The 25,371-nt window shown below is 46.1% G+C and overlaps 1 protein-coding gene across 6 annotated transcripts in view; it reads left to right on the top strand.

Moving 5' to 3' along the window:
• Positions 1 to 5,081: 5,081 nt before the first annotated feature.
• The window catches only part of LOC307200288 (transcription factor CP2-like protein 1), a 31,363-nt gene continuing 11,073 nt past the window's right edge, over positions 5,082 to 25,371 (top strand). The window contains exons 1-9 of one of the 6 annotated variants that reach the window (XM_079948788.1): positions 5,082 to 5,154; positions 7,228 to 7,295; positions 10,843 to 11,013; positions 14,047 to 14,241; positions 18,608 to 18,762; positions 19,699 to 19,772; positions 20,261 to 20,366; positions 22,553 to 22,659; positions 24,560 to 24,712. In XM_079948788.1, the coding sequence (XP_079804914.1) occupies positions 10,997 to 11,013; positions 14,047 to 14,241; positions 18,608 to 18,762; positions 19,699 to 19,772; positions 20,261 to 20,366; positions 22,553 to 22,659; positions 24,560 to 24,712 (807 nt within the window). In that variant the 5' untranslated portion in view covers positions 5,082 to 5,154; positions 7,228 to 7,295; positions 10,843 to 10,996. Of the gene's footprint in view, positions 5,155 to 7,227; positions 7,296 to 9,305; positions 10,205 to 10,826; positions 11,014 to 12,229; positions 12,795 to 13,885; positions 14,242 to 14,832; positions 16,302 to 18,607; positions 18,763 to 19,698; positions 19,773 to 20,260; positions 20,367 to 22,552; positions 22,660 to 24,559; positions 24,713 to 25,371 lie in introns of those variants that run through there. The other 5 variants (XM_079948789.1, XM_079948790.1, XM_079948786.1 and 2 more) reach the window with 5 other exon arrangements.

The raw sequence follows: 25,371 nt of genomic DNA, 5'->3' as shown, positions 1-25,371 counted from the left end.
TAGTCCAAATCTGACACTCTTTTTATGAACATGGCCAATCAGAGGAAGGCAATATTTGGCCTGCATCCCAAATTTAGAGGCATTCGATAAGTTTTGCAACTTGTTTTGATGCGCACAACTGGACAAAAATGTGGCACTCTCCCTCAGATTAGAGCTGCCAATTCAGGCAAGCGAGAGATACGATCTGGTAAAAGGCTTTGTTGTTGTTGATAACTGATGGAAATTCTGCCACATTGAAGGGTTAGAAATGTTCATAAATATTAATTAAAAACTATCAGTTCTGGTGGCGTAACTTTAGACTATGATGAACCTGTCCTCTCACATCAGCTGATTATATAAACCGCTCGTTCTTTTTTGGGGGGGTTCTTTTCTTCTTTTCGTGAGTTGTCGATTTTTAATTATGGCTAGTGGGCTTCAGAAGCTGGATGTGTCTGAGCCTCTCTGGACTTACTAGGTGGCCTTAAGGAAGCAACTAGCCTCAGCCCACCCCAAACCCTGCTATATGGGACATAACAGTACTGGTTTATCTGTGGAAGGATTACAGCACAAGGAACATGTATGAAGCACTTTGAACACTCAGGTCATTAATCACCAACTCGGTGCCCTCCAGATGGTCTGGACTAGATCTCCCTTCAGCTGCAGCCAGTGCACCTGGAGGGCGCCAGATTGGCAAATGCTGCTCCCTATAACTTTAAGTATTTTTTGTTGCAGTTGCTTCCTTGTGCTGCAGGGGGTGCTGTGATCCTTTCACGGCCAGACTGAATTAGGACCTGCAGAGTAAAGTAAAGTAAAGTAAAGTAAAGGCCAGATGTTTCTTTCAACAACCCAAGCCCAGGTGGCGAGCCCTCTTTTAACTCCAGGGAGCCTGCAGTGATGAGAGTTAACAAAAGAACAGTGCAGTCGCCCCCAAACCCCAGCCATACAGGAATAGGCAAGCAAGCTGTCCCATGTGGGGATCGAACCTGCAACCCTGGTGTTATCAGCACCATACTCTAACCCAGGGGTGGGCAACCTAGGCCAGGGAGCCGGATCTGGCCCAATTGCCTTCTAAATCCAGCCCACGGACGGTCCGGGAATCAGCGTGTTTTACATGAGTGGAATGTGTCCTTTTATTTAAAATGCATCTCTGGGTTATTTGTGGGGCCTGCCTGGTGTTTTTACATGAGCAGAATGTGTGCTTTTATTTAAAATGCATCTCTGGGATATTTGTGGGGCATAGGAATTCGTTCATTCCCCCCCCCCAAATATAGTCCGGCCCCCCATAAGGACTGAGGGACAGTGGACTGGACCCCTGCTGAAAAAGTTTGCTGACCCCTGCTCTAACCGACTGAGCTATCAAACAGCCATGGCTTCCCCACAACAGAATCCTGGGAGGAGTTGCAGTTTGTTAAAGGAGGGTGAGAGTTGTTAGGAGACCCCTTTTGCCCTCACAGAGCTACAGTTCCACAAGTTCCCAGGGAAGAGGGACTGAATGTTAAACCACCCTGAGAACTGTAGTTCTGTGAGGGGATTAGGTGTCTCCTAACAACTCGCAGCACCCTTTAACAAACTACAGTTCCCAGGATTCTTTTGGGGAAGCGGGAAGCAGTGTCTATTTAAAGCGGTATGACAGGGCCCCATCTGCAGTAGATATCTAAAAGAACTAACTACAGTTGGGCTAGAGGTTCCCCATTTCTGGACCAGACAGCTAGAGAGGCCAGTGGCCTGACTCAAGGTAAGGCTGTGTCTGGTGTCTAATATCCCCACCTTCATCCTCCATAGTCTGTGATGGCTTGGCTTGAGCCAGACAAGGGCATTTGGGGAGCCATTTGAACTTGAATAATTCTAGGAACAAAGGATGGGTTCCAATAAGCGCCAGCGATTTTTGGTGGGGGAGAACCAATAATAGGTGTTCGGCAGCTAATATGGATTAATGAATCCGCAGAAGAAGAAGGATGTGGTGACAAACATTTGCAGCGTTTCTAATCACGGGGAAATTAGAAACACAAATCATGCGGGAAACAATGGGACAAGCTGGTCCTGAGTCGGCAAACTTCATTCCCTTTGATTTGAATGGGATTTGTGCACGATAGGATATCTTGCATTCTTTCCCCCCTTTAAGAAGCGGGGTGTCTTGCTTACTATACGACGCAGTGGCTTTTGTTCGGGGTTAGTAAAGTGTTAACTTTGAAAGGAAAACACATAGAAGGGGAGGATTTTTCTATCTATCTATCTGTAAAATCCTCCTACTTCCCAAACATGCTGGATGGGAGTTGGAAGTTTTACTAGCATTGTGCGTGCAACAGTGTTTACTAGAAACAGGTGGGAAGACTCGGGGCATGTGTATATAGAAAACAGCAGTGGAGAATAATTGCCCCCTATGCTCCCGAGGCCTGTGATAGCTGCCTCACCTTTCTTCTACCTACAGTTGCTGATTATTGGTTCCATGCATTCTGATACCAGGAGAGATCCAGGAGGGAGGAGGAGGAGTTTGGGAAATGTCAGGGGAGTGGGTGTGAGAGAGAAAGCCCCAGGGCTGTCCTTGCCCTGACATGCTGCTCAGCCACAACCTGCCAGCACGCCGTGAAGGAACCTCAAAGACAGCCGTATTGCAGCCTTACATGCAGCAGTGTGCCAAATTGTCCACTGGGGTTGAGCTGAACAACTTGGTGCTTCAGTGTTGGCGACACCGGTCCCCCCCCACACACTTTTTTAAAAAGCGTTAATTCAAAAACCAGGACCAAATTTCTGGCTTTGCATGAAAAAGTCTTGGTAACTGACCCAGACGTCAAGAGACTAGCCAGGGCTGTTTGCTATTCACGTTGATTTAGCACCCCAGTTGCCATTATTCCAGACGTTCCACGGGAAGCTGCCAAAAAAAGGAGGAAATTTGGGGTGCCTCCAATCCAAGACTGTTGTTTATTTATTTTGTTCTTCATTTCAACAGTTGTGCAGCACCTTTCAGGGCTAACTCATAATAATAATAATAATAGGGAGAAGGGGGCAGCTTTTGCAAATGTGCAGAATTTCTTTCTTGCACCAGTGTATACATCACCTCTTGAGTTTTCAGATTTCCAGACTGGAGGCCAAACAAATAAGAGTCTCGGAATTTTAGAGCTCGGTAATTATGCAACTCCCCAGCTCCTTAAGATCCCACTTCCAGCCTGGAAGAGTCAGGAACTCTGAATCCTTGGCGGGAACGCAAAATCCAGGACATCTGAAGTTCAGTCAGGGATCCTTGGATGCCAGGAGGATACCGGTAACATGTGCTAACATGTTTATGTTCTAGGGGATGGAGAGAAAGAGAAGCCCCCGTCACCCACTCAAAATAACATGTGGGAATAAAACATGTATATGGGGCGTGCATGTGTGAACCCCAGTCACATCCAGGAAGCAACCTTTGGCAATGAGTGGGAAGTTTGCAGGGGGCTTCTCGATGCTTTCAGGTGAATGCACTGAATTCTCTCTCTCTCTGGTTGGACAACACGTGATGTTTCCAGAAAGTGCACTTTGGGCGTCTAATGGGACAGTTTAGAAACGAATGGGAATCTAAGCAAACGACGAGGCCCTGTTTGCTCATTCATTTTCATTAGCACAAATGCATGGGAATTTGAGCTGATGGAAATGAAAAAACAAAAACCCAGTTCATTTGTTTGTTCATTCACTTTTAGCTGTTTTGCATCGGAGGCATTGTTTTGCACTGATGAACCGGACCTAGAACACTATGTGCAGTTCGCAGGAAGGTCACAGGGAGGGAGAGGGAGAGAGAGAGAATAGTGAAAAAGGAGAGGGGAAAGCTTTTTTTTTTTTTTTAGAAGAAGAACCTCCACAGGTCACAGAAAGGTTATACAGGGTGTGGGGAAAGACAACTGCGAAGCTGAGGGTTTAGATCAAGGATGGGCAACCTCCAGATGTTGGGGAACCTTCGCCATTAGACAGAAGAAGCAGAGGGCCCTTTTGCTAGGTTGCCAGCCTGGTCCACTTTTGCGCTGGCTTCTGGCGCAGGGAAAGCACTCCCTCTCTGGACAGTGCGGAAGCCGCAGCAGCAGCAGGAACAGGGAACTCTGCATTGCAAAGCCAGCTGCCGATCAGTTGTGCGCTTGGGAAGGGACTCCACAGCATGGAAGTACAGTGGGTGTCAGGGCCGGATTTAGGTTTCATGAGGCCCTAAGCTACTGAAGGTAATGAGGCCCTTTATATGTCCAGCTGTCCTTTGGCAACAATAAATTGTCACAGTTTTTTGTGTTGAATATATGCTATATGGTAATTTATGAACCTAATAGGTATATAAAGCCATTTGCACATGCAGAATGTAGGTACCCTATACATATATAGAAATGAGCAAACCAGTGATATTTTAGGGAGCAGGCTAGCAGGCGGGGCCCATTACTTACATCATAGGAGCCTACACAACACAAAACACTGTTGCTGTATGTAGGTTTTATTTTATTTGTTTTTTATCTTATATTTTGGAAATGTACATCCAGTTTTTTCCCCCTTTAATTTTTTTTTTTTGGGGGGCAAGAGAATGGGAACCTAAGCTATAGCTTGTTTAGCTTATACGTAAATCAGGCACTGGTGGGTGTACATGTGTGAGTGCACACATGTGGGGTGTGTGAGAGAGAATGGATGGGTGGGTGTGTAAAACGGGTGTGTATGTTTGAATACCATTGTTCAATTAAACAATCTATGGTCTTTTAAATGGTGGGAAGGTGGAATTGTTATTGTGTGTTGTTATGCTCTGCGTTTTTGTGTTTTTACAGGCGTCTTATGCTCCCGGGTACATATAAGTGAAATCACACATAGCAAAAGCCTGCAAACACCCTCTAAATCTCTGGAAACCCCTGTAAAACCATTTTAGAAAACCAGCAGCACTTACCAGACTGGCATGAATAGCGGCAATGCTGGCTCTTGGTCTTCCTTGTAGCTGCAGGATGGCGTGGAAACAATGACAAGGGTGTCGCCACATAGGCCTTGAAAGGCTCGTGGCATTGCAGTTGCAAAGGCTTCTGGGATTGCTAGCCATTTTCCTGCTCTTTACACAACATTTTCTGCAGTTTCCCTGCTCTTTTCGGGCCCTTTTTTGTGGTTTAACTTGATTTATTTAATAATTTCCCAGTGCCACACGGACACAGGGTCAAGCATGAGTCAAATGCGTGGAGATGCCTGTATATTGTAAGCCGCCCTGTGATACTCGGATGAAGAACGGTATAGAAATTTAATAAATAAATAAAAAAGAATGAAAGAAAGAAAGAAATGTGGTATGTGTGTACAGTGGTGCCTCAGGTTACAGACACTTCAGGTTACAGACGCTTCAGGTTACAGACTCTGCTAACCCAGAAATAGTACCTCAGGTTAAGTACTTTGCTTCAGGATGAGAACAGAAATCGCATGGCAGCGGTGCGCCAGCAGTGGGAGGCCCCATTAGCTAAAGTGGTACCTCAGGTTAAGAACAGTTTCAGGTTAAGAACGGACCTCCAGAATGAATTACCGGTAAGTTCTTAACCCGAGGTACCACTGAATTTTTGGTGGTGTGTGTGTGTGAGAGAGAATGAGGGTGTGACTGTATATTGTGTGTGCGCTTTGTTTCCACCCTTTAAAGTTTTTGGAGCCCCACCCACTGCTAGAATGTGGCCCTTGGAGAACGCTCCGCAGCTCTGGTTGGTATAATGTAGTTCAGACAGCAGCTAGGCTATGTCTGAGTGTCTTTTCTTAAATTGCCTATAAAATGGGGACTCTCTTGTTCTATCCTTCTAAAACACTGCAGACCTAATCCTTTGCAGGGTAGCGGAATGCCTGACAGTTTCATGCCGGTAGGCAAAATAAAGAACACTGAAGGTACAAGCAGGAGATATGCACCTGGGTCTCCCATTAAAAGTAATGTGAAGATTATAGGAAGAGTACTGTTTTTTAAATTGCCTGCGAAACAGGGGGCCCTTTGTTCAGTGTGTCTGAAATCTGGCAGGTCTGATGGCCTGTTTGGGAAAGGAGTGCTAGTAGTATTTAATCCTATTTGGATAGATAACAAGGAATATACAGGCAGCAGATGATTGACTGGTCTCCCATTAAATCAGCGGGGAAAACTAATACAGAAACAATGAAATGTTTGCAATGGAATGTGTGGGGGGGGACTTTAAAAATGAGAAGCAGATAGAAAAAAGTATTTGTTTCTCTTCCTACCCTGTTGGATGGGTGGGGTATAAGTAATATACTACTACTGCTACTACTACAGTACTACTACTACTACTACTACTACTACTATTATTATTATTATTATTGACTCCTAGTTACATGTCTGGCATGCTCCTAGAGATGCCTTGTAGTGTTTCTCCCCCTCTGGCAGAGCTCAGGAGGAGCTGTCACTTCTGAACAATATTCAACAGGTACATCCTCCTTGATCTCTGTAACTTAATGCTCGGACAAGCTACACCTGATGAACTTCCACTAACTATGTTGCAAGTCTCCAGGATGTAAAGTGGAACATGTATATGTCTTCCATACCCGTTTCCTCTGCCCACTAAACCCCTCTCCCAATCTGAAAAGGAAGCATTTGCTGTGTACAAGGCTGGCTCCCCCAAAGTATGGAAGCACGCTTAGTGCTCAGCTCTTTGAACCTAAGTGATGGGTTCTGCAAGTTGCACTGGGAAGTCCTCTGTTGTTATACCCCAAAGCATAAGAAATGCCGTGATGTCCTCAGTGTTTGGTCTTCAGAGACTTGGGCCCCATCTGCCCTATACATTTAAAGCTGTATCATACCACTTTGAGCAGTCACGGCTTCCCCACAACGATGCTGGGAAGTGTCGTGGGTCAAGGGTGCTGAAAGTTGCTAAGAGACCCTCTCGGGATTATGGCTTGCTCCTCCACAATGTGCCACAATTACTAGCCAACCTTCAGTCATGATTTGTGGTTGGCTTGCCTTTCTAGGGAGTAACAAACAAACCACAGCCCCTGTTTGGATGCTCCCTAGAAAGGCAAGGAGTCTGTAACCTGAAGCGTATGTAACCTGAAGCGTATGTAACCCGAGGTACCACTGTATCTGTGAACATCCAAGAAATGTGTGTGTGCTCAGAAGGCATTTTCTGTTATTGCATGTTCCCAGCACTGCCGGTTTGCTCTGGGGTCAAATCCCCTCTTGGGTGAAGGCAATACCTGTGCCTCACCCCTGCTCCCGAGCTACAAATGGTGCCCAGGCAGGACCTGGACTTTGGATATGAATTTTTCTCTCTGCTGTTCCTCCTCCTTCTCCAGGCCTTTGATCTCCATATGTTTTGACATCAAACACGTGCCAGGTTTCTAGGACAGCGTGAGAGCCTCTGGTATGTATACAGTATAAACAAGAGAAATAGGAGTTGGGGGTTGGTGCTGGAGATGGGGGGGGGGGGGGAGAGAGAGAGGCAATCTATGCCATTTGTTTACTGATAAATTTATTGCTTGCTTAGTTGTTTGCAGATAAAACTTCACCAGAGGCAAGCGGGAGAGTGCCAGCAACTCCCTGAGGATGAAGAGTGGGGCGGAGATCAGAAATCTCAACAAGGGGATGGGATATTCCACTTGTGGAGAATTGACAAGGGCTGCTACACACAATTGCCTCCACACGTTGTGTGAAGGAATGAACCGATGAATGGCAGCTTGCAGGTCCTTGAGGCCTAGTCCTGTATGTTACCGCCACATCCCTGGGATGAATGCACATGGGAGCCCTCCACACATGCATCTGTGCATGCAGACTCTTGCCAATGAATGTTGAAACAGATGTCTGTCAGGGGAGGGTGGTGTTGGTGTGCGGGGATGGTGGTAGGTGGGGCAACCTCACGTGGCCCCATGGCCGCCTCCATGTATTCATTCAATGTGTGAAGGGGGAACCCACACTCGGTGACAGAGTTTAATTCCTATGACAGAAAGAGAAATAGGCCCCTTCTACACTGTACATTTAAAGCAGTGTCATGCCAGTCATGGCTTCCCCCAAAGAATCCTGGGAACTGTAGTTTGTTAAGGGTACTGAGAATTGCTAGGAGACCCCTATTCCCCTCACAGAGAAACCGTTCTCAGAGTGCTTTGACTATCAATTCTCCTCCTCGGGGAACTCAGGGAATTTTAGAATATTATTTTAGAATATTATTGTTCTGTTTAAGAAACCATTGATAATTTCCCAAGGACCCCCATTACTTCTCCTTTTAGACCAGAAACTGGACCCTCTAATTGTTCTCAGCCATCCTCTAGCCCTCCTGCCAGATTCCACTTTTGGGTCCGGAGCGCCTGGTCTTCTCTCTCATCCCCTGGCCACACAGCCCTTAAACGCAGGGAATGTACAGTACCTCAGCCTTAGAGTTGCCAACTGACCAGAATAAAACAAAATGGCGGATGCTGTCGCATTGCCTGGTTTGAAGTAACGTTCAGCTGCTGTCCTTCACCTCAGGCGGCAAAGTGTCTTGGACCAGCTCCAGCCAAAGGGCTGCAAGGCTTTTGTCTCTTGGTTTCCAACAAAACCTCTGGGACACCACCTCTTGGCTCTACCATTTGACTTGCTTGGTTTCCCTGTAGGAAGCAACATGCCCCCCCGCCCCCAATAATAATAATTCCAGAGTTTAATACTTCAAGTTTCAATGCTTAGGGGTTAAGCAATGCCCCTTTCCCTCAAGGCACATCAGAGGCTGGGCAGCATATACAGATAATGATAATTAATCCAGTTGTACAGTATATGCTGAATTCAGGGCTATCTCCATATTTTGTCTTTGCTGAGTCCGTCTTTACAGGCTGAAAGCTGACATTTCGACCACACACATCATTAATGCCTGGAACTAGCACTAGGCTGGATGAGGGCCAACAAACTAAGGCTCAACTCAGACAAGATGTAGAGACTGTTGGCTGAGTAGGTTGTCTGTCTTGGGAAGTGATGTTCATTCTGCCTTTTCTTAGATTGGGGTAGGGAAGTTACCCTTCAGCTAGTGTTGGTCTCTCAGCTCCCATCATCACTGACCCCGGGCCATGCTGGCTGGTGCTGATAGGAGTTGGTGGGCAACAGGAGCAGGGAGACCCAGGTTCAAATCCTGTTTCATCCATGAAGCTCATTGAGTGACACTGGGCCAGTCAGTATCTTTGGGCCTACCTTCAAGGGTTGTTGTGAGGATTAAAGTATGTAAGCTTATCTTGTGCTCCTTGGAGAAAAGTTGGGTATAAATGAAACACATATATACACTATTAAAAATGGTTGAACAAATTAATGGAGGGTGATATATCAATGACATCTAGAGCTAAAAATGGAACAAACGAGATGCATTCTACTCAGAGCAGACTCATTGAAATGAATGCACCGAAGTTAATCATGTCTACTTCAGTGGGTCTACTCTGAGCAGGACTATCATGGAATACCACCCTCTGTGTTTCAGACAGGATTCGTTTGATGGCCAAATCCTGGAGACAGATGATTTCTGGCATGCTATGATTAGCCAGTGGCATCTGGCTGGCCACAGAGATGCAGTGCCAAACACTGGGGCAGATCTGTCTGAGCCTATGGGAAGCACCCCTTGTGATCAATTATGTGATCAAGTATCTAGTCCTGGTTGTAGCTATTCACTGCTTCCTGCACCTGAACTATTTGGGGAGACATTTGTCACCTTGAATTAAACCTTGGGCATTCAGGTTGTGATTCCTCTGGGCGATTCCTCCAGCCAAGGGTTCTATCCACTCTTCCTGCCCATTTTCACAACAACCCCCACCCTTTTTAAAATTGTTTGCTGTAAACCCTGATTTCGTATTCAGAGAACATTCCATATTGTGGATATTTCCTTTCCTCACCCCTCACTTTGAACTCATTATAGGGGGAAAGTAAGCAACAAGTTACAGTATAGGGAAGAGTACAAAGGAGCTATTTCTGAATAATAAAACTGGCAAGGCTTCCAGTTCAGCTTCCAAAACAAACATCCCAAGTTAGCTCATCTAAACCCCAGAAGGAGCCAGAGATAATGAGGGTCTCAGCTCCAGAAGCAAAGCCTGGGAACTGTATAAAGTAATAATAAAGATGACTGTGCCCTTGAGCATGCACAGAGTACCCCTACGTCACCACTAAATAACCGCAGCCAACCCTACAAAGTTAGGGATTAGGTAGGAGCAAGATTTCCAGGTTGGGGGTTGGGGATTTTAAGGAGGTTCGAGCATTAGCAAATCTGTTGTGAAATTAGTCTACATCACCTTGATGCTGGGACTTGCTCAGGCTTTTGTTACAAACTTAGTAAGTGAACTCGTGCAAAAATCAGGATGTGGTGGGATTTTTTTGGGGGGTGTGTGTGTGCAGGGATAAGGAGGACTATTGTGGCAGGAGGAGAGGAATGGATAGAGGTCATTAAGCAACCAAACAGACAAGAAATGAGCACCGGATCTGATTGCAGATACGTGGTTTCAGGGTGTATGGTTCCACCATAATGAGGCCTAGAAACTTGAAGTATTTTTTTAAAAAATCCCCACTGCAAACAGTACCTTCACAGAAAAATTATTTTCACATGCCCAGCACAGCAGAAGGCAGAATTACCTTTCCTATTCGTCTGGCAACTGGAGCACAAAAACATTCATTTTGCCCAAATGCAATCATAGGAAAGTTGTAAGCTGCCAAAGCTCTGTATGGCAGCATATATGACTCATGCCCCACCGAGTCTCCTCTCTCCATGGCCTTTGCTGAACCTTCTTAGTCAGAGCGACTGCGTAGGAAGAAGAAGAAGAGCTGTAGAATGGATGCTTAGCACACCGTCAGCATCCCAGAACGAGTAACACTCTGTTTTAAGATGAGTTTCTCTCAAGGTCCCTCATCCCCGGAGCCCAAAGTGACTCTCTTAGATTGAACCAGCTTCTCTGCTTCACTTCTCCTGATTGCAGGGAATCTGTTCCAGAAGAGGATCTTGCCCTGGCACAGGATTCCACCAGGGACCAAGGGTTCCTTACATGCCAGCTGCCAGCTAAGGATCGCTCCACTCCATTGCAATATTCTCTACCAAAGTAAACCTGGAACTGGAATTTACTTCCTTCTGGAATGGGACACAGTGAAATGTAACAGGGAGAGGGGAAAAACTTAAGCAATGTTTGCCCAACTCAAATTTTCTTTCAAAATGAATTTAGGATTCTCCTAATTAGAATTTTAGTGTTGAGTCATGGTTTAGCTTTCATAGTGGGAGTAGAGAATTATCAACATTCATAACAGACCCTCTGAAGGTCCCTATTTTCCTTAGGAAATCAGAGAAATGTTGGAGGGTATGTCATAAGCTGATAGGTAATGTGACTGTCCTCAAATTCATGGACTAATACGTTGAATGGTAGTCCAGGTAGGGAGGGGCAGGTGAAATTCAATTTTGTTGGCATTTTAATGAGAAACTACCCTAATCCACACTTCTCAGCCAATATGCAAAACCAAACCATGGCTCCCCTTTAAAGCTCACACTTCTTCTAAGGTTGCAGTGAAGTTCCCCAACCCACCAATGTCTACAAAAATGCATTTACAATTGTACCTTCGATCCCAAATGCCTTGGTACAGAAGTGAGTGTTCCGGTTTGTGAGCATTCTTTGGAACCCGAACGTCTGATGGGGCTTCCATGGCTTCTGATTGGTTGCAGGAGCTTCCTGCAGCCAATCAGAAGCCACACTTTGGTTCCCAAACGTTTTGGAAGTCAAACGGACTTCTGGAACGGATTCTGATCGACTTCCAAGGTACGGCTGTATTAAGGCAGGGGTGGGGATACCCTGTAGTAGGTGAAAGTGTGCATGCCACCACAAGGTGCCTATCATGCTAAGTAATACATACAAAATCAATAGGGAAAATTTCTTGCAAAAATGCACTTCATGCAAAGCTCCATTTTTTAAAAAGTGTTTATTAGGAGAACTGTGCACTAGCATGCTGATGAATTTTCTGGAGGATTTCCCCCCCCATGCAGATTGCAGACCCTCCGAAGTGTCCCTGTTTTCTAGTGACATCCCTGATTTAGAGAAGCCGTCCCAGTTTCTAATCTGATCCCGGAATGTCCTGCTTTTCCTTAGAACATCCCTATTTTCATTGGAGAAAGGTTGGAGGGTATGGAGTTATCTGACCCCTGAGCCGCCTGAAGGCAATCCTGTATAGGGAAGTAATTTTTTTTTTAATGTTTACTGTTTTATTCTGCTTTAATATATGCTGGTAGCTGCCCAGAGTGGCTGGGGCAACCCAGTAAGATATGTGGGGTATAAATAGTAAAATTATCAGTGTGTGGGTTGGGTTGGGAGGACTGAGCTCTGGGTGTGCTCCACACAGCCTGTACTGAGCCTCTTAGGCTAGCCCACTGACCTCAGGTGTGATGGAGGACACGGTCTCATCATGGGGAGGGTTCAACTTCCAGTGTGGTCTGTTTCCACACACGGGACATGTGTGTGTAGATGAGTGCCCATATTGTCCTTGGCCTCAGGCAGCAAAATATCTTGAGTCAGCCTTGACTTGATGGGCAGCTTCAAGTCTCCTGCTTACCCTTCTTAGCTTCTTTCTTTATACGCCAGACTTGAACCCGGACTGCCCTTCCAATAGAAGATGGTGTTCTGCAGAGTGCAACTTGGGCTCTCCAGGGTTTCAGAGCAAAGGCCTTCTGAGAGATGCAGAGAGGACTGGATGCATGCCAAGAATGTGCTTTGCCACTGAGCTATGGCATCCCCCGTACCTACCACAGACCTGCTGTACGAAGTACAGGTGCAATTTGCCCGTCTCCGGAATTGACACCTGGGCTCTTGAACACGCCGGGCGAGTTCACTTTTATGATGCTGGCGGTGACGCTGCCAAAACAATCACACAATTGGGAATCGTCAGGCAAGAGGTGAGGAGCAGGCAACAATTCCACCCCCCACCCCCACCCCCACCGCCCTTTCCCTCTTTTCATTCTGGTAGTGATTGTCTGACTTGGAGGATTTACATAATGACACATTTATAACACTTCTCCATAATAATACGGAAATGGTTCCAGCACGGTTGCGCAAGAGCTGAAAGGATTCTTCCTGCCTTACTGCGTCAGACCCCATTTCCCCCACTGACCTCCTACACACTCCAGGGAACTGTGTGTTTGACTATGCAACAGTCATTAATACCAGCACTGCCTCCAAAGTTAACCCATTGTGAGGCCAGCTCTCTGGAAGACACACTTTTAGGTGGTGGAATTGGAAGGCTTCTAATTGCCCCAAAGAGAGAGCCATGTGTAGTAAAGCGGATTTAGAAGGGGAAATGGGGAGTCCCTGGTTTGAAACTTATCTCTGATAATAATAATAATAATAATAATAATAATAATAATAATAATAATAATTAATTTATTTATACCCCACTCATCTGGCTGAATTTTCCCATTCACTCTGGAAGGCTCCCAATCGAGTGTTTAAAACAATACAGCATTAAATATTAAAAACTGCCCTAAACCATATATTGACCAGCTTCAGGTTTGAGGGGGGCCCTAGTGGGTCCCTTCCTCTCTTTCTCGTCCCGGAAAAAACTTTTGGGGGTGGGTGGCTGTCGTCCTAGACGTGATGCTCAATGAGGAGCATTGTGGGAAACTGGACCGGCTACCTGGGGCTGCTCAGAGCACGGGGCCAGAATTTTAAGCATTCCAGGGAGAGGCATCAACAGTGGGTCTTGTCTGGGGCCTGGCAATGGTCCAAGGATGCCAGGTGACAGCACCAATCCTGTATGGCTGTCACAAATCTGCTAGGAGGCCTTGGGCAAGCCACCATCTGATCAGCCTCAGACACCCTCTCTGCAATGTGAGAAGAACAAAGCTGACCTACTTTGTGGGGCTCTTGCACTGCAGTGAGGGAGGCGAAGGGCTTTGAACATTTGAAATGAGCTGAGGAAGTCTGATTATGATTCCCAGGACTAGTTCTGTCATTAGGATGGGTGTGCGTGTATAGGGAGGACGTCTGCCAGAGCCTGGTCAGTGAAGGCTGGGCTGGGCTGTCCATTATCAGGACTCCAGGGCAAGTTCTGCCCTTCCCTATAAAGGCATATGGTGCCATGATTGCTAAGCAGTTTGAGGATAAAATAGTCCTTTTCTATCTTGACTCCAGATGCTGTTGTTTCTACAGATCAGACCAATGGTTGCAACCAGAGCACCATCTAGTTTTATGTTTATTGCCACCGATTCCCCATCCCTGGATGCTGTGGAAGGCCAGTGGTCTGAGAAGGTGGATGAAGTGCTTGGAGGAGGTGTGGCCAACCACACGTCTGCTTGACCTTTGGCTCACCTTGGCTTTTGTTTTTAGCAAGGTGCCTGGGTCCAGGTAAGTGCCTCACTGTGAAAGGGGCTGGTCCCGATTGCCTTGAAAGACGTGGCTGTGTGAGACCACTCCCTGGGTGGACCTCAGGGATTCTAACAGCTACCAGACAGTTTTATTTTTATTTATATATATATATATATATATATATATATATATATATATATATATATCTTCTTGGGCAAGGCAATTGGGTGAGGTGGTTGTCCTTCAACTCCAGGCCTGGCTTTGGCACAGTGCCTTGGCCAGACCTATGGACGGAGGAGTGTAATCCTGCTAACTCTCCTGGCTCTCTCTCTGGTGCTCCCCCCCCCCCTCTGTGTGTGTGTGTGTGTAGGTTTCACTATCATCATAGCCATGGTATCCCTGGGGAGAGAGTCTGCCCTCTTATGGAACTTTCTCCCTAGGGAAGCTCACCAGCTGCCTATGTTAAGCACCAAGGACTTCCCATCACCAAGGAAAGAGACCTCTCACCCCAAAAAGGCTTTTGCCACTGTGCTTTTCCACCTTCCAGTTTTTTAAAAAAATAATAATAATTTTGCATCTGCTTTTGGTATTTTCTTTCTACTTTTACATGTATAAATTTGTCCTGATAATTGCACATGAGGGAGGTATTAAAACAAATCTGATAAATGAATGTCAAAAAAGTGCTGAATTTTGGTTTCCCCCAGTGAAGTGACCAAGGATATAGAAGGAAGTATTGGGGTGCACTTTGGGACACACCACTGAATTGGGTGCTAAATCTGCCCCCTGGTGACACCAGCCATTGTGAACCAGGCTGCAAAGCCCTATTCTGCCTGTTTTCTGTATCTTGGTCACACCAGAGTGTGACGGATTGCTGGATACTCTAGAACTGTGCTTGCTTTTAAGCAAGCCACATATAAATTCCCACCAGGGGTTCCCTTTCTAAAAGGGGGGTGTTCTGGAGTCTGAGCCTGCCAGGAAGACATTACAGTTGACCTGAAAGCAGCGAGAGCTGGCTATGATAAATATGCAGTGAAGGTAAAGTGCCCTGCCCATGCTAAGAAGGATTCACCCCTGCTATCACTTAACATAGTGAGGAGGGAGGCTCACTCTGCATTCAAAAAGAAAGGCAATGCAACTGATGGAATCCACATTTTATTCAATGTTTTGAGAAAATTCTGCTGTTTGTGTGTACACAAAGCTCCCCCAGTTATCCTGTGGCAATGGAGACTTTCCCCTTCTGCACTGGGATGGGGGTTCCAGAAAGAGAGACCCTTTCTAACCAGCCCCTCTAACCAACCTATATCTGAGAATACAGAATGCTGGGTTGGAAACCACAGTTTATCCTGTCACACAGTTTGCTCCAGCAGCCAATGGAACATTATTGTTTTATTTTGCAAGTGGTTTAAGCAGAAATTATTTTGCTCTTCCTGACTGCAATTACATTTACAAACATATGCAAGCAATTATTCTTTTATCTCCCTCCCTCCCCTTCCTCTGAATAATTTCATTTAATAGTGATAGTTTGTTGATTGTTCAAAATGTATAGATAGGGGTCTAAAATTTATCCAGCACTGCCCAATGAATCCTAGTTCCAAACAGGCAATTTTACCTGACTTTGGGGTTTATCCACCAGGTTGTTGTTGTTTTTTTACCTGCCTGGGCTTTTTCATGCTTCCTTCTGTGTTCTTTTGGACTATACGCCCATGTCTCTCTTTAATGAGGTTGTGGGCTACTCTTTAAGTAAAGAAATGTGTCCTGGGTCCTTGGCACCTATCAGTTCCTCTGGTCAACCCAAGGAAAGGAAAAGGCTATAAAATGCTGTTATCCAAGGTATTTAACCCTCAGCCAATTGAATGGCATTTCCTTTTGAACACTCCCACCTGGCCGGCAGGTGCATAAAAAGAAAAGGGATGGTCCCAGTTGCACAACAGCCACAGCCTGCTGTAGAGCTAAGACTTTCTTTTCTTTTTCTCTGGTATTTTCCTAGTCCCATCTTTTTTTGGGGATCCGCCAATCATGCTTTTCTGGCACAGCCAACCTGATCATTACTGGCCAAGCCCGGGGGAAGTGTATCCTTGCTCTGGAAGCAACATTATAAGGTGAGAGGCCTTCTTTTGTCTGTCTTGCCCTGCCCTGCCCTGCCCTGCATTTCCCTTCCCACCCAACGCCATCCGCAGAGGTCGGGGAGGTGGAAAGTTCATGCAGAAGCCTGAAATTTATTCAGGAAGGGATGCGTAGAATTGTGGCAGGAGTTATTGGTGCCGCTTAGAACCATTCAAACAGCCTCACCATAGACCAACAGCTCATCTAGCCCGCTTCCAACAGCAGGTCTTGTGAAATCTCACAAGCCGAGAGGGATCTGCTATTCGGAGGTAGACTGCCTCTGCACAGGGAGGCTCCACTTCAACTATTCCGGCTGATATCCCCTCCACAGACTCACCTCCCACGGATTTGTTTGTGACCTATTTTAAAGCCACCTACACTAGAGGCATTGCTACGTCTTGCAGTAGTTAAGTTTCCTAAACAAATTCCAGGAAATTAAGCTTCACAGCACAGAAGCCAAGATTCATCCATGCGAGGGAGACTTTATGGACTTGTGAATGAACCAATGATTTGGATGGATCTCCCATTGCTTTCCTTCTTGGGTTCACCTATGTTTGTTGGCTCTTTGGGGGTGCTTTGTATCCCCACCTGCAAGACTGCTCTAGCATGCCTCGCCAGTCTCCTCCCAAACTGCTGTCCAGAGTTTTTCACCTCCTGGTTTTTTCTCCTCTGCCCCTTCTTCCTTTGCTCTCTCCACTCTGCTGCTCTTGCCCACCTCTGCATCTTTCCTCAGCCTCCTATCTCTGCCTTCTGCCATGCTTGCAACTCTCAGAGGGGGTCTCCTCCTCTACTCTGCCTCCCTCTCCCTAACCAAAAGCTTCCTTTGAACCTGCTCTGAAGCTCACCTTTCCTAACACCTCCTCTGCCACCGGGATCTCTCCTTCATCCAGATTGCAACTCTGAAACTGTGCAGAGGTGGATTTATTTTTAAAGTCCAGAAAACCACCCCAGAGGCCTCTTCAAGCCCTGAGCGTGACAAGCGAGCCTGTTGAAGTCTAGATTTTGCAGCCGCCCACAAGTTCTGTTAAACGGTTCCATTTAAGAGTCCAAGGCCAGAGAGATGCAAGAGCCAGGCAGGCAGGCAGAAAGACTTCTGTGACGTACGTCAGGTGGGAGGAAGACAGGGGCTGACCCCAAGCCACCCAGAGAGCAACCTAGCTAAATGTATTGTCGAAAGCCTTTTTGCAGACTCATGACATGTGAAAACAGGCTTGCACATAGGGAGACTCACCCAGCAGTCTGGGGTAAAGAATTGCCCCCAGGAGAACGGGCAAGGAAGCTTTTGTCAACCAGAAGAGAGTGGTTTCTTTTCTTTCCCTTTGGAGCTGTTAAATATGCCACTAACGAGTAACTCGGCTACATTTTGGCAAGCCGGCTAATTATAAATTGGGCAGTCTGGTAACCTTTGCTTGCTTTATTTGTAAGACGGATGTGAATGTTGTCAGCGCAGGACAGAACGTGAGAGAGAGATGCTTTCAGACAAAAGCTGTGTTCTACTTAAGGCACATTGAACATTCAGAAGTGGGACGAGGGAACAACAACACCCCCCCCCCCGATGCCTTATGACTCATGATACTCCTACATAGAAAGGGCAAGGAGGTAGAAATTAGCAGGTAATCTGCACGTAAACAACTAGCCATTCTGCACCATCTATGCACAGGGAAGCCACTTTTGGATTCGGCATCCTGACATTTGCACACTGCATGCATGTACGTATGGAGTTTTCAAGTGCGTTTGAATACAGTCATACCTCATGTTACGTTTGCTTCATGTTACGTTCTTTCAGGTTGTGTCCTGCAGCGACCCGGAAGTACCAGAAAGGGTTACCTCCGGATTTCGCCGCTTGCACATGTGCAGAAGTGCTAAATCACGCTTTGCGCATGCGCACAAACACCAAATTGTGCTGCACACCTGTGCAGCTATGGTGCTTCAGATTGCGGGCTTTTCATGTTGCGAACGGGCCTCTGGAACGGATCCCGTTCGCAGCCAGAGGTACCACTGTATGTATGTTGCATTTATCCCCCTCCCCCCCGTTTTTCTCCAGAAACCACAAGGAGGTACTGTATAGATTTAATCCTCACAACAAACCTGTGAAGTAGGTTAGGTTGAGAGGCAGTGGCCGAGTGGGGATTTGAACCGTGGGTCTCCCAGGTCTTAGTCCAACACTCTAACCACTACACCAAATGGGCTCTCTGCCTGCAGGCTACTTCCTTCATATACGTGATGTCTATGCAGGAGTTTCTCCCCTCAGCTGAGTGTAAAATCATCATTTGTAAGTGCCCCTCTCCCTTGCTACCTGCAGGGAACCCCTGACTTTGCCATTCCTGAAACAGGAAGAACCAAACAGCATCTCCACGTCGGCCGAACAGCACTGCCCTTCTTTCCAGTATGTTCTGTGTGCCGTTACCTCTCCAGCTGTCAAGCAGCATGAGGAGACCCTTACCTATCTCAACCAAGGTAAGGTTTAGGTCAGGTGTGTGTGTGTGTGCTGAGGATGGAGTGAACTTTGCCTAGATGCTGACCCCTAGCGGTGAACATAAGGCATGGACAGATGTGTTGGCTCTTCAATATAAACGCGGTGAATAGGATGGTAAACATCCAAGAAGCTTAAAAACAAACCAACATGTCAGGCCGGCTTTTACAGCTCAGAATGCTGCTAGCAGTTTGCTGAGGTTTCAGAAGGTTTTGTATGGATGCAGACCATGCTGATGGGTTTTTACCTCCAGATATTGTTGAACTCCCAACTTCCACCAGCCACAGCCGGCATGGCCAGTGGTGAGGGATGAAGGGAATTGTGGAGGGCGACACAGCAGGGGCGGGGGATCCTGCAGATGCTGCTGAACTACAACTCCCATCAGGCCCAGAAAGCATAGCCAGGGATGATGAGAGTTGTAGCTCAGCAACATCCGGAGGACTAAAAGTGCCGCACACGTGAGCAAGAGGCTTCCCATCCATGACCCACGTAAAATTTCTGCTATATCAAAGGTGCTAGACTAGAACTCAAGTGAAATTTCAAAATTTTCAGATTTTGCAATTTGGATTTCAGCGTCAAAGCTTGATTCGGAATCTGACATTTGACTGATAAGCTTAAAATTGGATGCTTTCGATGGGATGTTTTCTGGTTGATTATTCAGGTTAACATAAAATGTATTACATCATATTGCAAGCTGCCCATCAGATACTGTCAAATACTAAAGCTACAAATGTGCACAGGAACCTCTGCTAGCCGAATAGCTCAGTCGGCAGAGCGTGAGACTCATAATCTCAGGATTGTTGGTTCAAGATCCATGTTGGGATTAGATCATTGGTGAAAATTTGTGCCTGATATTCCAGATTCTTGACCTATTTTTATACATCAGCCTCCCATTCCTGACATATTCTGCTCTTTTCTAGGGCAATCTTATGAGATCCGGATGCTGTGCAATCCCAAGATGGGAGAGTTTGCAGAGGGGCGCAAGTTACTGAAGGTGAGGAAAGGGAGATTTGACTGGCATTTTAAAAAACTAAAAATACTGGGATGCTCATTATGCATAATTAGCTTATGAAATTCATTGACACGGTATATGTTGCAAAGTTTTTTGGGGGGAAACAAATAAATGAGTATATAGAAGATAGGTCCAGCTACTAAGTCATAACAGCTAGATGCACAATCTCTTTGTTGAGAGAAAGCAAAGGTCCCAGATGTTGGGTGTCAACAGAGCAAGGATATTCCCACCATGCCTTGCTTGTAGATGCTCCCTTCTCATTCCTGTTCTTCTGTTACTCATTTGCTAGCAAAAACATTTGGATTTCTGTTTTCTTAAATCTGAATGTTTTCAACATTCCTAATTGGGAGTGCTTTCAGACCTATGCATTTTAGGAGAAAATGATGCGTAAGTTGTGTTTGATGAATTGCACTTCCCCAATGGTAGAAGTGGATCCTGGGAAATCTCTGACACCTCCTTCTCCCTGTCAGAGTGTTGTCAGGGTGGTATTCCATGACCGGCGACTACAGTATACTGAACACCAGCAGCTGGAGGGATGGAGGTGGAACAGGCCAGGTGACCGCATCCTGGATATTGGTAAGCAATGATTCATTTTTGAATTGGGCCCTGGAGACTTTGTGCCCATTTAAATGCTTCTAAACCTTGCTTCTTTTAAACCTTCAACATAACCTTCAGTCTTCTGTAACTGGGAATGCTTGATGATGATTTTAGAGAAGATCAGATTGAGTTTTTTGTAAGCGAAACCCAGTCAACAGAACAAGGATCCCCCTTAAGAAAAGCTTCAGCTTCAGTAGAAAGTAACAGTAAGTGCTAGGATGCAGTGAACATTTGCCCCACTTCTATGAGCAATTAGAAATTCCAGGGGCACAGGGCTCCCTTGGAAGGAGGTCAGTAGTTCACATTACTTCATTAGGGTGAATTAGGGTTATCAATGGACTTCTAACTGAATGGAAAATTAAACATGTGTAAGGTAATAAAGGAGAGAAACTGGAAACCAGGGGTGGGGTGGAGAGTCTAGAAGGGAAGAAGAAGTAAGTAATTTGGATGTTAAATTGTTAAATTATTCAAAATTGAAAATAAAATATGAAAAAAGGGAAGGAGGCTTATTAGAGTTTTGCAATGTTTGCATTTATTTACAAATGTAGAATTGTGCATAGGTGGAGGGGTTGCTTGAAGACTCCGAAGTCCACTGCTCCCACTATTTCCCATAAGGTTCCAGTGCGTGTTACAACAATTTTTAAAAGAACATTAGAAGCAGTTAAAGCAACTTAGGATCACAAGATCTAGGGATCAGCAAACTTTTTCAGCAGGGGGCCGGTCCACTGTCCCTCAGACCTTGTGGGGGGCCGGACTATATTTTGGGGGGAAAAAGAAAAGAACAAATTCCGATGACCCCACAAATAACCCAGAGATGCACTTTAAATAAAAGGACACATTCTACTCATGTTAAAGCATGCTGATTTCCAGACCGTCCGCGGGCCGGATTTAGAAGGCAATTGGGCCGGATCAGGCCCCCAGGCCTTAGTTTGCCTACCCATGAGGATCACAAGAATAGGGTGCATCCTAAAAATATAACATCTCAAATGTCACAAGGCCAGAGGTGTGTTTTCAGCACTCACCAAAAACTGTGTAGTGAAGGTGCCAGACACACTGCTGTGGGGAGGGAGATCCACAACTTTGGGGCTGCCACAAAGAAAGCCCTCTCCTGGGCCGCCCCACAATCTTCTGAGGTGAAACATCCAAGAGCATCCCCTCTGCCAATCCCAGCACCCAAGAGGGTCTGTAGCGAAAGAGGCATTTGGGGCCCAAGTCATTTAAACGCTAATGTCAGCACCCAAGTGCCTTCATGTCCTTTGCCTGAAGCAGGAAAATGTTTGGGGCCTGCCCTGGAGACTCATCACTGGAATATCTGCTCTATCAAGGTCTTTTGACAAGACTAAGAGGCCGGGCAGGTCTTGCCTCAGGGCAGCCCTCATTGGCAGCGGCTCTATTCACAGAAATCTGGTGAGAAACCCGCCAGGGAAATCTTTGTCCTTTTCTCATGCATTCTGCTCCTAACCTGGGGCTGGGCGAGAGATATTTTCTGGAGCACGCTGTCCTGCTCAGCCACTGCTTCGCCAGCACCCCTTCTCCACATTTATCCGATTCTGCACTCCACTGGCAGAGTCTTCTTCTTTAGGGTGAGGGGGACTAACAGTATTTATGGCACTTTAAAAGAACATCATAAGGGAAAACAAAAAGGGGTTTTGAGTATAAAATAGTCAATGGGGAAGACAAAAGAGGAAAGAGAGGAGGAGGAAAATGCAGTTATGTGGACTTAAAATTTGGTTACTGTTGGGAATAAGGAGCAAAAGATTCTTAAGGCAAAGTCTCCATGGGAAACTTGAGCCCAGAAGAGGGATTTAAAGGAGGGCAGTGGAGAGACAGGAGGCAACAGCCCAATTTCTGATTCACTAAAATATTAGGAGAAGCAAAAGACAGTCTGTCTTGAGAGGCGATGGGAGAGATTTGCTGGGGACATCTAAGCAGAGGCTGGGTTGCACTGAGCAGGGAAGGTGTCGTTGAACCCTGCACTGTGGATCCTGCTCTCAGCAAGGGGGCTCAGATGAGAGGATCTCCAAGATCCCTTCTATGATTCTATGTGCACTCCCAGGGAGGGAGCTCCATGCACCCCCCTCCCCAAGATGGACACCCAGCAATTATTCTGATTGTAAGCTTGCCCTGAAATCCTGACCCCCTCTTCCTCTGGTGGCCAACTACAGATATCCCCATGTCCGTTGGCATCCTTGAACCTCATATCCACCCGAACTTGCTCAACACTGTGGAATTCCTGTGGGACCCGACAAAGCGGACTTCTGTCTTTGTCCAGGTAAGCAAGCAAGGTGGGGATACCTGCCGGTAGGACTCCTTGACTCCTACAGTTGCTTTCTCCTCCTTTAGGCCTTTATTCCCTTTCCCTTTAGACCAGCTTTGCTTCTTCTGTATTTTCCAAGACATACACCGTTGGCACTTAATGTAAATACAGTTACTGATTGGTATCTGAAGAAGTGTGCATGCACACGAAAGCTCATACCAAGAACTAACTTAGTTGGTCTTTAAGGTGCTACTGGAAGGAATTTTTTTTGTTTTGAATGTAAATACAGTATGTGTAAACGAACCTGTATGCCTTCAGCAATTGAATAACAAGTAGATGTTGTTAGGATAATAGCAGTCAGCAGATGCGAGCAAACACACGAGTTGCAGTCATAATAGCAGGGGCGGTTTTAGGGTGGCATAACTGGTGCTGGTCACAAAGGACACTGCACTTCAGGGGCTGCCGAAACAATGCTGTAGAAAGGAGTGTGATAGGCATATGTGTGTATGTGCGTGCTGAATTTTAGCATCGCTGAAATTTGAGAGCCCCAAGTCTACCTCTGGCAATAGTACTGTAAGTAGGAGCTACCACAAAATGTCGCAGTGCAGACAAATAGAAGAAGATACCTTCACCCCGGTATGGTTCCCCTTTATCACATACACAGCCCAACAAGACGACGACAAAAATCCACCAACAGCATACAAATCAATATGGCTAACCTGATCGAAAACACCCACCCACCCCACTCACACACGAAAACAAAGACCACCACAGCCAACCACAAATGAATAACCACACCCTAGGCCAACCCCAACCTCTCTCACCACCAAAGGAACACAAGCAAACAGCAAAGAACCTGCACAAGCAACGCTGACACCAAACCCTACATATAGTAAATAAAATAGAAACATCGCCACCCGACCCCACCCCCACCCATCTTTCCCCCCCCCCCCTCCATCTCTTTCCCCCTTTTCTTCCTAATGTCTCAACAAATGAAACTGATTTGTAAAAATGTTACATGGGGGAAAAATACGAGAGAGACATTGCACACTTCTGTAAATCAACAAAATCTTTAATAATAATAATAATAATAATAATAATAATAATAATAATAATAATAAATATCGCAGTGCAAAAGGACCAGGATTCCAGCCACTCCGTTCCGTTCCCGCTGCCCAGCAGTCAGTTAGTATTCTGTGTTCACTGAGCATGCTTAGCCTTCATTGGGCAGTTTCATGGAGCCCCCATGGATGGCTTTAAAAGAGGATCAGATAAATTCATGAAGGATAGGGCTCTCAATGGGTAGAAGATTTGATAGAGATGTTCTTCCTCCACTGTTGGAGGCAGTGATGCTTCTGAATGCCAGTTGCTGGAAGAGAGGGCTCTTGTGCTCAGGTCCCGCTTGCATCTGACTGGCCACTGTGAGAACAGGATTCTGGGCTAGCGGGGCCAATGCTCTTAAGAAGGCCTGCTGCACTTCTGCAAGCCTTAGGGTTCCCCAGACATTCAGATACTTCCCTTTGTTTATGTGTGGCATTGTTTTTGGCCCCATAAACACTGGCGCGGGTGCCTGAGCATTGGAACTAAAAGGGGTGTTTGCTACCACTCTGGCCTCGCACATGAAACGAGCAAAGTTGTTTTGTACAGACTCTTGACTGTAACAAGGCTCATTTCCACTCAGCTGCCCAAACTGGAAGAGTCCTTGCTCAACAAGCCTGCGGGATAGCTCGGTCAGTAGCGCACGAGACGCTTAATCTCAAGGTTGTGGGTTCGAACCTCATGTTAGGCAAAAAATAAAATCAAATAAAATCCTTCCTTCCTACTTTACAACTCTGTGAATACCCCTTATTCCCAGTTGATGCTGCTTACCTTGTTTTCTGACCTTCCTCTTCCCCCACTCTTTTTTGGGTAACAGGTCCACTGCATCAGTACTGAATTCACATTACGCAAGAACGGTGGCGAGAAAGGTGTTCCCTTCCGAATCCAGGTGGACACCTTCCGGTCCAATGAGAAGGAGGAACATATGGAGCACTTGCACTCAGCAAGCTGCCTCATCAAGGTCTTCAAGGTAATGCTGCCTTGCCCAGCAGGAGCTGGTGATCAAACCTAACCCCCCCGCCCCCCCGTAGCAGGATCCTCCCAGCAAAGAAGCCTTGCTATAGAGCTCCTCTTTCAGAAAGCTGAAAGCAAGTGTAAACAAGAGAGTGCCTGCTCTGTGTGACTCGAGCAAATAAGCCAAGTTGCATTATGCAAACCTGGGCCCAGTGAATTTGTTGGGAGCACCTAATAGACTAGTGTGCTATTACTAAAACTAAGGGGGTATGACTCTGATTTGGCTTCTGGATGGGATGCCCTCTAAGAGCAAACCCTATGAACAGCAGACAGCAGGCGAGACCTTGTTAGTGGTGCTGCCCAGTTGGGGGCTGATCTGTGACAGGGCCTTTTCAGTGCTGGTTCCCTATCTTCATCATTAACTTTCAAGGTTGTGTTTTTTAAAAAACCCTGTTTATCCAGAGTTTGGTGGCTAAAGAATTATATCCCAGGCAACCCTGCGATCATTGGATAGAAGAATGTTTTTGGCTGCTTTTATATTTTTGTTTGTTTAAACTGTAACTGATTTTTGATGTTTTAAATTGTCATTGTTTATGGAATATTTTAATCTGTTTTAGAATGTTTGCTTTGTCTTTGTTTTGAACGGCACCTTTGTCTCCCTGGGCTCCTTCCAAA

The sequence above is a fragment of the Podarcis cretensis genome (genome assembly GCF_951804945.1).
Source record: "Podarcis cretensis genome assembly, chromosome: 13".
Taxonomy (NCBI): domain Eukaryota; kingdom Metazoa; phylum Chordata; class Lepidosauria; order Squamata; family Lacertidae; genus Podarcis; species Podarcis cretensis.
Note: the sequence above shows the minus strand (reverse complement) of the source record. Positions and strands in the feature narration are given on the sequence as shown.